General features: G+C 28.7%; 2 protein-coding genes across 4 annotated transcripts; both read right to left on the minus strand.

The window, feature by feature from the left end:
- Positions 1–197: 197 nt before the first annotated feature.
- On the minus strand, positions 198–8,291 carry LOC140672085 (uncharacterized). Its single transcript, XM_072903924.1, has 8 exons — positions 8,149–8,291; positions 5,538–6,012; positions 4,082–4,312; positions 3,678–3,981; positions 2,834–2,996; positions 1,534–2,008; positions 871–1,101; positions 198–695 (listed from the first exon to the last, which is right to left on the minus strand). Exons 1-8 carry the CDS (start codon positions 8,287–8,289, stop codon positions 355–357), a joined length of 2,361 nt encoding a protein of 786 aa, XP_072760025.1. The 5' UTR covers positions 8,290–8,291; the 3' UTR covers positions 198–354.
- Positions 8,292–8,986: 695 nt separating this feature from the next.
- LOC140672079 (odorant receptor 49b-like) lies at positions 8,987–12,703 on the minus strand. Of its 3 annotated transcripts, XM_072903917.1 has the most exons (5): positions 12,548–12,703; positions 11,075–11,174; positions 10,700–10,891; positions 9,456–9,686; positions 8,987–9,357 (listed from the first exon to the last, which is right to left on the minus strand). In XM_072903917.1, exons 1-5 carry the CDS (start codon positions 12,686–12,688, stop codon positions 9,017–9,019), a joined length of 1,005 nt encoding a protein of 334 aa, XP_072760018.1. In that variant the 5' UTR covers positions 12,689–12,703; the 3' UTR covers positions 8,987–9,016. The 3 variants fall into 3 exon arrangements, with proteins under 3 accessions (XP_072760018.1, XP_072760016.1, XP_072760017.1); XM_072903915.1 differs by having other exon boundaries at positions 10,700–11,174; XM_072903916.1 differs by having other exon boundaries at positions 10,700–11,241; positions 12,548–12,613.
- Between the last annotated feature and the right edge of the window lie 1,687 nt (positions 12,704–14,390).

Here is a 14,390-nt window from a genome sequence, read left to right on the forward strand (position 1 = left end):
ACAATTAGCGTAATCTAACGATAGCTTTAATGATGGAAATAAATTGTTATTATGAAAGTATAAGAATATAAATAAATATTTTTTTGAAAAAATCTTATATAAATTTAAATATTTTTACACAATTGCAACGAAAATAGCACGTTTCTTTTCAAGTATATATATAGTTTTGATAAGAAGAAATTGTTGATTTGGCACGAATGGATGGTCATATTGTGTGATTATCATTAACTGTTTTATTAAAATCACATTATAGTAAATATCTCTTGCTCTTCTACAGATTCCTATAATTCTGCACGCATTTTCAAAACATTTTGTAATTTGCAATATTTTTTTTTATACGCGTTACTTTATATCTTACGTTTCTACCATTACGCGAAGTACGGATAAATACGAAATGGAGGTTTTCAGGATGCTCATATAAGTTGCCAGGTTTACCGCGATAAAATTTCCAGCTTGCAGCTTGACGGGAGATTGTGCCCGCATGATGACGAAGATTAAATTTTTCGTCAATTTTGCAGGAAGATCGTACCAAGTGCTCTGATAAACAAAAAGTCCAATCTCTTCCATTTGGGATTTTAGGTAATCTCCAACGAAGCTATACACTGTTATTTGCGTCAAGAAAGTACCTAATACTATCAAACTTTTCCCCATCTTGACAATATCGTTCATTTTTAACGCTAAGATAAATTGAAATCCTGAAAAAAATATTTGCCTTTAATAATTCGCGTTGATAATTTCTCTCTCTCTCTGTCTCTCTCTCTCTCTCTCTCTCTCTCTCTCTCTCTCTGTCTCTCTTTCTTTTTCTTTTTTTATTTGTTTTGTGACGTAAGTTAAGTGTTCTATTTATTATAAGTGGCATAAAATATTTACCCATTATACATAACAGAATGCTGCTAAGAAATAACTGCATCAACAAAACAAAACTGATCACATCGACCAGTTCCTTAGCCATTTTTATCAGATAGCTATTCCTTTGAATTAAAACATTAAAATGGTCATAGACTTGTGAATTTGAAACGTCAAAGTCGATAAAATTAGCCTTCAATATTTTCACTTGACCACAAACGTGTAATATAATGTTGAGAAACATCGAATCATTACCTTTATAAAAAACATTTATTGAGAAAAGTGCAGATTACTATTATCTCAGCTGTATTAAAAATATATAATATTTTTCTTTATATATTTTTTTATATTAGTTTTATAAAAAGATTTTTATATAATTTAGTGCGTAGAATTTGATATTTATATTATTTTTGTATTGATTTTCTAAGAATTATATATTTTCTCATATTAACTTAACGTTTTTCTAATTCTTATGTATAAAAAATATTATTATCCTTTTATTATATATTTTATTATCTATGAAATCTTTGACTATATAATGCACAAGTAAATTGCATTGAAGAAATTAATAAAAAATATTATTTGAGATAATTATTTAGCGTTAAAAATTTTACATATTCTCTTTTTAGCGTTGTTATGTAATATAAAGAATGCAAGGAAAAATATAAAGCAACAAACAGATGTTACCGAGATTACAAGTACACGTAAGTATTAGTACGATAAATTCGAAGAGACATATAATTTTATGTAAACTCTCCGGGACACTGAAATATTTCAACGCGCATCTCGATGGCATCGGATATTCCAGCACAACGTCTTCGTCCGTTGTGTTCATCTGGTTATCTTCGTAATCACCCAGAAAAGGAAACAACGAATATGTTGTCACGCTAAAGTAAGAAAAGCACACCATAGAACAGGAGAGCATCCTTCCCATAAAGGCGTGTATTCGCATGATGGCACGATGCTCCGCGTTTTTAATTGTCAAATAATCATTCCGAGCTGAGGCATAATTGTTAGTTAAATTTTTCGCATAAATGCGAAAACATATTGTCTTTAGCACTCCTAGTATACCGCAGAAGATCAACATAACGCTGTCAATGTTCTGTTCCGCATTGGTGCAACCCATGTGAAGTTCCATGGTGGGTAAGATTACTATCATGCTCTGTTGATATGCGTAAACGATATATTTTCTTATTCAAGCCTTTTTTGTGTCTAAAAAAAATATCCTCCAATTCCAGATCGCCGAACTTTGGTAAATATTAATATTTAATTACAAATAATCATCCTGTTTTAAAATCTGATAATGTTTCTGTGTGTTAGTCATCTACTATAATGTAGAAAAAATTATTACAATTAGTTGTCATGACTAATTACAAAATTAGATAATTATATGTTTTATAAAATTTAATTCCGAATAATTTAAGTATTAATAGGAATTAAAAAAAGATAAAAATAATATTAATATATTATAGTAAATAATAAAAATTACATATGCCTTAAATTCTTTTACATCAAAATATAAAATTAAATTCAAAAATTGAACTTTTAGAATTAGATTTAAAAAATTACAAAATTAATTAAGATTTGATGTTAATAAAAATTTGTGTGTTATTTCGTATTTTTCATCTAGTTTGATCTTTATATGATACATTGTTTAAAAAATGTTATATTGAGTAATATGAAATTAATCAGAAACGAAAAAAAATCATGACGTAAACAATATGCTAAGCATTTTTGTGAATTAATTTCCAACAGCTTACGACTGTATCCATTTTCAATTCGTCTGTTCGATACGTTGTTATTCCTGAGAAAGAAACGTGAATAACGAAATGCTCTTGATCCAGAAATTTGAGAGCATATGACGTTTTCATCGCGAGGATAAAATTTTGTTTGAAGTATTAGAATGACATTAATAAAAAAAAGTTGCTCTATCTTTACTCTCAAACGCGAAGACAATGCATTGAGAACAGACTCAAAAGATGTGTACCATGCAACAAGTGGCTAAGATGCATCGTATAAGTGAATAGACATTATAAACTTGAAGCGGCCAGACACCGATGGGCCACGTTAATAATTTGAAAGGGGTCATCGCGTATGCGATATCATCCTTCCATCGTTCGCTTGCCATCGAGTCGAGGTAATGACTGTAACTGACGCCAATAACCAAGATAAAAAAAACGAAGGTATGTATTCCGACTCATTTTTTATTTAGGAGGCCGAGACGTATAACCGTATAACCGTTGATCAGCCTGCCCTTACGCTCTTAACGTATTTCGACAAAATATAGAGAATTATGCTATTACGCAAATTTATGTAGCTGAATAAAACTACACACCCCATGCTTTTTAAGTTGTCATCCGCTGAGAAACTTTTTTCTTTCAGTGAGAGAAATGAAAAGAACTGTGTGTGTGTCGTTCAATGTGTACTTCGATTATATACTTTATTTCAACTCGATATCTTTGTGATAAAATAATATGAATTCAATCCGTTTAAAAGTGAAAATATGTAGCAAATAATTTTAATTAAGTGACAAAGAATTACGTGATATGAGTAAGTAATTTTACATGTCAGAAAAAGTTTAAATATAATAATAGATTGGTAGTAATGTCAAGTATGTATTATTGATATTGTAGACGAAAAATTGATTTGGGACAGATTACTGCGGGTAATAAATTTGTTAACGTGACATTTTAAATACTTCTTTATTCTACTTCTATTTGGAAAGCATTATATCTTGCTATTAACGTATCAAATATTTACAATCTATACATTTCTTTCATTCGCATTTCATTTTTTACACTTCCACCATTACACGAACCACAGATAAATACGAAAAAGAGGTTCTTAAAATGCTCACATAAGTTGACAGATTGACTACGATGAAATTTCCAGCCTGCAACGTGACTGGAGATTTTGACTGCATAAGAATAAAAATTACGTTTCTTGCTAATTTTCTAGGAAAACTGTACCAAGTACTTTGATAAACAGAGGGTCCTATTTCTTCCATTTCAGATTTGAGATAATTTCCAATAAAACTATACAGTGTTAATTGAAACAGAAAAATGCTCAGTATCACCAAACTCTTTCCTATCATAACAATGTCATTGATTTTTAACGCAAAAATAAGTTGAAATCCTGAAAAAAAAATTTGTCTGTTGAATATGTTGCTAAACATTTTTTTTTATTAATAATCTAACATATTTCGCTGAACAATCGTAAGTAACATAATATTCACCCATTATACATAATAATAAGCTGATAAGAAATAATTCTATCAGCAATACGAAACTGATCAGATCGGCAAGTTCCCTGGCCAGCATTATCAGGTAACAATGTCTTTGAATTAGAGCGTTGAAACGATCATAAATTCGCGGACTAGTGGCATCGAAGTTGAAAAAATGCATCCTCAGAATGTTTATTTGACCGCAAACATGCAATGTAATGTTGATAAACAATGCGTCGTTACCTTTGGAAAATGTATATGTAATGCACGGAACTGACTTATTGCATTCATATACAAAACATAATAATTATAATTATTATTGTAATTAAATTATTAATTTTATACTTAAAAGATGTTTCACATAATATGACAAATAATATTGCTCCTCTATTTTTTCTTTCTCTTTCTCTCTCTCTCTCTTGCTCTCTCTCTTTCTTTCTTCTTTCTCTCTCTCTCTCTCTCTCTCTTTCTCATAATTAATTATATGTGTTTAGATATATACAGGGTGTCCCGGAACACCCTTAACAACGCTTGTGAGCAGGTAGGGCACAATAAATTGAGCAAAAAAGTCTTACATCATTTTGCGATTTTCGCAATAATTATTAAAATATTAATTAAAAACGCTTAGCAAACAATATTATACATATCTACAAGATGTTCGGTAATAATCGCCCCAACTCTCTAGGGCAGATAGAGCAGATCAAACTGAACATAAAAGTCCTGTATCATTTTGCGATTTTCACAATAATTATTAAAATATTAATTAAAAACGCTCAGCGTACCCTGAGCGTTTTTGATTAATAGTTCAATAATTATTGCACTAATTGCAAAATGATACAGGACCTACCTGCTCACGAGCGTTGTTAAGGGTGTTCCGGCACACCCTGTATATATATATATGCAAATAAAAGGCGCGAAAGTTTGTGTATCGTAGATGGCTCTTTTGATAAAACATATTAGATTAGATGAGAAATTTTCTATTAAACTACGTAAACAAAAATAATTACAATATACGTATATAAAACATAACGTGCACTCTATAAGGCGTAAAAGTTTTCAAATATTTTAAGTTTTTTTTTTAAATAAGACTAGGAAGATACGTATAGAGACCTTTGTAATTATTTTTGTTTACGTAGTTTAATAATAGAAAATCTCTCATCTAATCTAATATGTCTTACTAAAAGAACCATCTACGATACACAAATTTTCGCGTCTTTTTGTATGTTGGCTGTAATCATCAAAAAGATGCGTAATATTAATAAAAATAATAACAATTATATATATATATATATATATATATATATATACAGTATATATATATATATATATATATATATATATATATATATAATATATGTGTGTGTGTGTCTCTACAAACATAAAATAATATAATTTAATAAAAATATCCTGCTTCCAAATGATATTAAATAAAACACGAAATACGCATAAAAAATTAGATAAATATTACCAAGATTAGCAGTAGCCGCCAGGATGGTTATAAAAGTTTCGATGAGACAGGAGATTTTATACATGTTTGTTGGAAAATTTAAATATTCCAGAGTGCATCTTGATGGTATTGTATACTGTACTCTAATATCCTTGTTTGTTATGTTAAGCCGATTATCTTGCTCATAATCCAAAAAAGGAATTATCGCATATATTGCACAACCTAAGTAACAACAGCCCAGCATGGAGCAACAAAGAATCCTTCCTACAAAAGCATGTTTCCGCATAATGTCGCGCTCTTTTATGTTGTCAATCGTCTTATAATCGTTTATAGCAGAGTCGTAATTGTTAATTAAACTATTTGCATAAATGCGGAACCATGTTGTCTTGAGCACACCAAGTATTCCGCAACAGATTATCGTCAGACCGATTGTATTCCCTTCTACATCAGTACAGCCCATGTATAATTCCATGGAAGGCAAGATCACAATTAGACACTGTTGATATGTTGATTCTGTGATAATTTGTATATTTTCTCATATATAATTTCGTGCTCAATAAAATTCATTCTCATGCTTCCTTTCTCTTCTATTTTCAATTTCTCCGAATTTCTTTTCTCTCTCTCTCTCTCTCTCTCTCTCTCTCTCTCTCTATATATATATATATATATATATATATATATATATATCTTTTACTTTATAAAATATAAAAAAATATAAAAAAAAATTGTTTTTTCAAATAATTATGTTATGATAAATATTTACTTTAATTTACACATCTCGGATTATTTTCATTTTTTATATATAGAAGATATAATATAATATTATTTTATATATAGAGAGTATATTCCTGAATAATACACTGTTTGCATTTTGTGACATTCTCGATTGGTTCTTGAGATATGCGATTTTGAAGTGTCACAATTTTAGTACTTACTTGTATCATTTTTTCGTTAAACTTTACGTGTGTTTAAATTTTTTTATCATCACGATTTATTTCACTGCCACATCTTTTAATTGCATTTTGCGTGTTTCACATTTTTCATAAGACTGTGTAAAAAGTTACATATCTCACTGATTCTGTTGTCACTCAAGAATATATGTAAAGAAAGTTGATCTGAGTAAATAATTCCCCGGAATAATTAAGTGGGGGATGGCTTAGGAATTGATTTAGAAGATATAAGAAATTAAAGTTTCATACTTTTACTACTTTTGTTTAAATATTATAAACTGATTATAAACACTGAAGTTTTACCAATATTTCAGTAAATGCGTAAATGATGAGGGAGCAAAACCATAGTCCCCAATCCCCATTATGAAGGTGCAGTGAGTTGTGCGTCTGCTTTCTGTACCCTGTACCAAAGATCCCGGATTTAAATCCGATCAGAAATATCGAATTTGTTCGATTTTATTTGATCGCCACATCTCGGAAGGCAGTGGCAACCTACCGAGAGTATCTTGCCACAAAGTCCCACTATCTAGACCGTTCACACCACCTTCCAATAACAGACTAAGAAACCATCAGACAAATAGTGAGGGTGTCAATAATCCACAAAGCCTGGCAGAAAATGCTGGGCTCAAATTATTAGCACTGTCAAAAATAACGGAGTCACAGAGGAACTTAATAGAGCTAGGTGACAACTGCAGGGACTGTATTAGTCCCCATCCGCTATAATATATTACTACTAAGGCTAAAGTAAGAGACTAACGCCCGATTGCACCAACATTATTTTGGATTTAAGTAAAACTTAAACATTTGTCTATTTTTATCTTTCTAAATATATAAAGACAAACATATATTTAAGTCTGGCTTGAAACCAAACTAATGTTGATGCAATCGGACATTAATTTCTTTTTTTTAAAATATTATTTTTATAATTTTACAAAATTGCGTATCTCCGGAATAAAAAAAGAGCGTCACAACATTTAAATGATGTATTACTCAGGTATGTACTTTCTATAATCTATGTAAAAATGAAAATAATCTGAATTATATAAGTTTTAAAATAAACGTTTATCATAATTATATATTTGTATATTTAAATATTTAATTGTATATGTAATTCTTAAATATTAGAATAACGCAAAGATGTTTATAGTATTAAAATAAAATAAGTGTAAAAACTTGTGTAAATAGAGAATTTTTCCGTGTCAAAATATAACACACACATACACAAAATACAACAAAATTTAATTTTACTTAAAGTGTGTGACATTTTAAACGTATAATTTATTTTGTTCCATATACAATCATTATGATGGAAATATGAAAAAGAAATTGGATAAAAAATAATATAAAATATTCAATATTATTCAAAAGGATTGTTTTACCGTTACATATAATTAAGAAAACACACACAAGTATAAAACTTAACAAAAATCTTGCTTAGTCTTAGAATTTTTCAACGACTTACAATTGTGCTGATCTACTATTCATCTAAAGTATTATAACAGTTGGCAAAAGCGTCGCATCATATGCGTTATCAAGAACTGACTATGAATATGTAAAATCTTGACACTTCCATCATTACGTTGAAATTTTCTCCAGATCGTTGCAATATCGATAAAAAAATATTCTTCATTGTCTTCGAAAGATCGCGAGCGTGTGATCTTCGAGTTCCAAAAAATACTTACCGCGCAACAAGTGCCTAAGGCACAACGCAATAATGAATAAATGTTATAAACTTGAAGTGGCCATACGCCGATGGGCCACGTAACCAATTTGAAGGGGGTCATCGCGTATGCGATATCCTTTTTCCATCGTTCGTTTTCCATCGGGTCGAGATAATGACTGTAACTCACGCCAATAACCAAGATACGCTCGACGAAACGATGGCTCATTTCGACTCATTACTAATTCAGCCAGAGATGTACATCCGTTTATCAGCCTACCCTTCCGCTCTAAAGCATTACGATAAATTACATAGAATTATGCTTTTACGCAAAATTCGTGCGTGTGTGTTTCTGAATAAGAATATACACGACTATACTTTCTAAGTCGTCGGGAAACTATTTTTTTTTATTGTGCAAAATGTTGAAAAAAAACTGAACGTGTTTCCTTTGCTTTATATACGTGCCGATTATATTTTATCTCAATTCCACCCCGCTAAATATGAACTCAATTTGTTTACAAATAAAAATATATAACAAATTACATTAATTTTTTCTCTTTTGATTCTGTCTCCACCAAAAATTAAGTAATAACAAATAACTTGGTTTCTAATTGTCAATTTAAGTTACGGATAAGTGCATATCAGAAAATGTCTAAATATTTAACAAAATAATGAATGAGTAGTAATTGCAGGTATGTGTTTATTAATATTGTACAGGAAAAATTGGCCATTGTTTTGACACAAAGAGACTACTATAGGTAATAAGTTTATTAACGTGACATTTTAATAAACACTTTTGTATATATTTCTATTTGGAAAGCATTATATCTTGCTTCAAACGCATCAATTATTTACAGCAAACACAGATTTCTTTCATTCGCACTTTATTTTCACATTCCCATCATTACACGAAGCACAGACAAATACGAAAAAGACGTTCTTAAAATGTTCACATAAGTTGACAGATTGACTACGATGAAATTTCCAGCCTGCAACGTGACTGGAGATTTTGACTGCATAAGAATAAAAATTACGTTTCTTGCCAATTTTCTAGGAAAACTGTACCAAGCACTTTGATAAATAGAGAGTCCTATCTCTTCCATTTCAGATTTTAGATAATTTCCGATAAAGCTATACAGCGTTAATTGTAAGAGAAAAAGACTCAGTACCATTAAACTCTTTCCTACCATAACGGTGTCATTTATTTTTAATGCAAAAATAAGCTGAAATCCTGAAAAAAAATATTGATTTTTTGAATGTAAATCTTTTTTTATAAATATATAATTTACATATTTTGCAAAACAATCACAAATATAACATAATATTCACCCATTATACATAATAATATGCTGATAATGAAGAGTTCTATCAGCAACACAAAACTGATCAGATTGGCAAGTTCTCTGGCCAGCATTATCAGATAACGATGTCTTTGAATTAGCGCATTGAAACGATCACAGATTTGAGGACTTGTAATATCAAAGTTGATAAAATTGACCCTCAAAATGTTTACTTGGCCGCAAACATGCAATGTAATATTGATAAACAATGCGTCGTTACCTTTGGAAAATGCATTATTGCACTGACTTAATGAGTTTATATTTTTATTATTACTAATTAAAATTAATACTAATTAAATAATTAAATTACACAGACCTACAAATTTGATGTAAAAGTTACTTATTGTTAGTTCTCTAACAATTTATGTCATAAAAAATAATCAAAATTATGATTTTTTGGAGTCTCAACTATTCATTACTCGCAATTCTGACGTGATAAAGTAATTTGATTATATTTCGCGATTTAAAAATTTACAAGATATATTTACAATGGTTTATGTAATTTATCTTTGTAGGTCTGTGATATTATTTATATAATTAAGAAATGTTTTATAATATAATAAGTAATATTACTCTTTTCTCCTCTCTATTACCATTACTCTCCCGCTTTATTTCTCTCTCTCTCTCTTTCTTTCTTTATCTTTCTCTTTTTTCACTCTTTTATGCATTACACACACACACACACACACACACACACACACACACACACACACACACACACACACACATACACACATATATCTACATATATATATATATATATATATATATATATATATATAACATTAAAACATTGCTAAGGCGCGAAAGTTTTCGAATATATTAAGTTTTTTTAAAGAAACAGTAGAGAAAAACGTCATGTTTATTTTTATTACCTACAAATGTTACGTAAGAAAAATAAATTTTGTTATCTTATATGTGTGATCATCTTGAGCTATCTCAATAAAACAGTTCGCAATAAAATCACTTTAGTTTTCACGCCTTAGCATTGTTACTTATAATGAATGAGAAGTGCGTAATAATAATAAAACTTATAAAAAAAATCATTATATATATATATATATGAATATATATATATATTCATATATATATATATATATATAATGTATATAATATATATATATATATATATAATATATATAATATATATATAGAATATGCTTTTAGTAACAAATTTTTTGTATTTAACTGGACAAGACACAAAATATCTATAAAAAATTAGATAAATATTACCAAGATTAGTAGTAGACGACAGTATCATTACAACAGTTTCGATGACACAAGAAATTTTAAACATGCTTCTTGGAAAATTTAGATATTCTAGAGCGCATCTTGATGGTATTGCATGCTCTAATATCGTATCCTCGCTGCTTATATTAATCTGATTACCTTGATTGAAAGTCAAGAGAGGAGTTAGCCCATATGCTAGACAATTAAGATAAGTAAAAGTCAACAAGGGACAGCAAAGAAGTCTTCCTATAAAAGCATGTTTTCGCATAATGTCGCGCTCTTTTGTGTTCTCAATCGTCATATAATCGTTTAGAGCAGAGTCATAATTGTCAATTAAACTATTTGCATAAATGCGGAACCATGTTGTTTTTAGCGCACCGAGCAAACCGCAGCAGATTATCATCATACAGTTTATATTCTTCTCTACATCAGTACAGCCCATGTACAGCTCCATGGAAGGCAAGATCACAACTAGGCACTGTTGATACGTTGATACTTTGATGATTTGTATATTTTTTCATGATGTTTTGTGCTCAAAAATATATCTCATTTTTAATTTAATACATTATAAATTATTATTATTATTATTAATATTAACAAATATTTTTATTTAAATGAGAATGCTAATACTTTATCACTCTTATATTTCTTTTCTCTCTTATTTTTGCTCAATTTCTTTCAATTTCTCTCTCTTTCCCTCTCTCTCCTCTCTCTCTCTTTTTCATTCTCTGTTATTCTATAATGTATGATATAAAAAAACTGTTTTTCTTTCTTTATTATAAACGCAAAGTGTTATACATATAATCATATTTGTATATTTACTATTTGTATATTTATATATTTAATTATATATAATTTTTAAATATTATAGAAAAAAACACAAATATATTGTTAAAATAATATATTTGTAATGAAACATGTAAGAAAAGAATTTTCTGCGTCATAATGTGACACCCACACACAAAAATACAACAAAATTTAATATTAGTTAGAATTTATGTGACATTTTGTAACGGATTAACAATTTTGTTTGTTTTACATCCAATTAAAGATGTGCCGGAAAATAATAACGTGAAACTGGATTTCGGTCTGGATATCTAACACTCTAATTATCTAAAAAATATGTTACATAAATGATAATATAATTATTAAAAAAAATAGTATCAAATGTTTCTGCGGAATAGTCAATCTCTTGAAAATAATATTGGATCGAGAAGAATCTAAACAGAATTATCTTTTGTTCTCCGTCAGAGAGCTTATCAATAAAATTTTATTTTCATTTTTAATGAAACTCTATAAATAAATTTCAATTAAAAATCTCTTACAAGTTTTGCAAATGGTAAATAATAACTATAATCTCTTTACTCGATGAGTGATTAGATTATTATGGCACAAAGCATAAGTCTTGTTTTTAAAAATAATCTGTTGGGAAGATCGCACACAGAGAGCTGACTTAATAAAAAATGTTTAGTTATGATTAGTTTATTTATTTCTAAAGATCCTGGATCTCGAATTCTACATCAACGGTGCAAACTTTCAATATACAATTTTAACCGAATATAGTGCCAGATACTAATATCATAAAAGTTCAAAAAGAATTCTTTTTCATTGTTAGAATTTTTCTACGCCTTACAATCGTGCTGATTTACTATTCATTTAAAGTGTTTTTACAGCTGGTAAAAGCGTTTTATCATATACGTTATCACGAATTGAATATGTAAAATCTTGATACTTCTATCATTACGCCGAAACTTTCTCCGAAACGTTGCAATATCAACATAGAAAATATTCTTTATCGTCTTCGGACGATCACAAATGTGTCAATGATCTTCGAGTTTCAGAAATACTTACTGCACTACAAATGGCTAAGGTACAACGTAATAGTGAATAAATGTTGTAAACTTGAAGTGGCCATACGCCGATAGGCCATGTAACCAATTTATAAGGGGTCATCGCATATGCGATATCATCCTTCCACCGTTCACTTGCCATTGTCGAGATAATGACTCTAACTGATGTTGATAACCGGTGATCTACTCGCTATCCAACAATCGTAGGTATACCGACTCATTTTTTATTCAACACGAAATTTGCTTGTATGTATGCTTATCAGTCTGTCTATATTTTTGAGTATTATATGCAAATAACTGCGCTTTTACATAATTTTGTGTTGTTGAATGAAAATTTAAGTAATACATTTTCTGAGTTGTTACTTGTCCATCGTACAACTATATTTTTTTATTCAACAAAAAATTAGTAGAAATTTTGTGCGTTATGCTTACCTATGTATGCACACTGTATTATATTTTATTTCGTTTGGTTAACAATATGTAGCTTGCAGCTTGACGAAAGATGGTGCCTATATAATAAAGAAGTATACATTTTTTGGCAATTCTGTAGAAAGGTCATACTAAACGCTCTAATTAGTAAACAATTTAATTCTTTTTAATTTAGTTAATCTTTGACGACACTATTAGTTACGTTAAGAATATACATAATATCACAAAATTTTTTTATTATGATGATATTGTTCATTTTTAATGATAAAAACTGAAACAATAAAGAAAAGATTTATATATGTTTAATAAATGTTTGACATATGAATATTTCTTCTTTTTCTTTGTGTGCTATAAAGCGTTATATATTTTATATATCTATTATAAGCGTATAAAATATTAACTCAATAATATATATAACAGTTGTTAAGCAAAATAATTATCAATCAATATCGAAACATCACGTAACGAAAACTTGCAAAAAGTACTACGCCAAGAGATATCAGAGTCTTTAGATTTAAACATCTAATTTTAATCAACATTATTTACTTATTAAACTAAAAATTGAATACATAAATATAAATATCTATAAAAATTTTGCATAAACTCTTTGGTATTTTCAAATTTTAATGTTTATTAGTCAAATCTCAGAACCGCTAGGGTAATCTTCTCTTAAGACCATACATGATTACTATTACATTTCTATTGCATGTGCTCTGTGTGTGCACATAAAATGCATAAGTTAACATGCATATATCGTAATGTATTTTTAAATTATGTATATAAAATAAATAAACATAAAAAATATTATTTTTATGTCATGAAAGAGAAATGTACGCAGATAATGTGTGATGATATATAGATATGCTTGATAGAAAGAAGATATTTGAAGTCATTTTTATGCAGCCTGAGGCGTATGTCCATTTAACATCTTGCTCTTTTATTTTTAACATATTACTACAAAAAATAAAGAATTATGCATTTACACACAAAATTGTGTTATAAGAATACACGACTATGATCTCTAACAATAAGTCGTCTTTTATAAAAAAAATTGTTCTTTTTTTATTGTGTAAAATGGACAGAACTTGCGTGTCCTATTTGCTATGTATACGAGCTGATTATATGTATTTTATTTCATTTCGATTTTCTTCCAGCTAAATAATATGAATTCAATCTGTATAAAAAAAATCATGAAATAACTTGTGTCTTTTATTCTACAGACCATCAAAATTAATTGATTGAGGATTAGGTAAGTAATTCTGGATACATGTCAGAAAATATCTAAATATAATAATGCATTAGTAGTAATTTCTAGTATATATTATTTTAGTAGTATATATTATTATCTAGTATATATTATTAGTATTATATATTATTGATATTGCACAGGAAAAATTGATTTTACGCGAAAGAGA

Source organism: Anoplolepis gracilipes, chromosome 12 (assembly GCF_047496725.1).
Source record: "Anoplolepis gracilipes chromosome 12, ASM4749672v1, whole genome shotgun sequence".
Taxonomy (NCBI): domain Eukaryota; kingdom Metazoa; phylum Arthropoda; class Insecta; order Hymenoptera; family Formicidae; genus Anoplolepis; species Anoplolepis gracilipes.

What these genes read in the sequence shown, in the direction of transcription:
- LOC140672085 (XM_072903924.1), bottom strand. Translation starts at nt 8,289, where the DNA reads ATGGAAAACGAACGATGGAAAAAGGATATCGCATACGCGATGACCCCC. An exon ending in CCTTAGGCACTTGTTGCGCG is followed by an intron (nt 6,013 to 8,148) that starts GTAAGTATTTTT and finishes ACATATCAACAG; the next exon opens with TGTCTAATTGTGATCTTGCC. An exon ending in TCTTAGCCACTTGTTGCATG is followed by an intron (nt 2,009 to 2,833) that starts GTACACATCTTT and finishes GCATATCAACAG; the next exon opens with AGCATGATAGTAATCTTACC.
- LOC140672079 (XM_072903915.1), bottom strand. Translation starts at nt 12,688, where the DNA reads ATGGCAAGTGAACGGTGGAAGGATGATATCGCATATGCGATGACCCCT. An exon ending in GTCGTCTACTACTAATCTTG is followed by an intron (nt 9,687 to 10,699) that starts GTAATATTTATC and finishes CATTTTCCAAAG; the next exon opens with GTAACGACGCATTGTTTATC. An exon ending in CATATTATTATGTATAATGG is followed by an intron (nt 9,358 to 9,455) that starts GTGAATATTATG and finishes ATTTTTTTTCAG; the next exon opens with GATTTCAGCTTATTTTTGCA.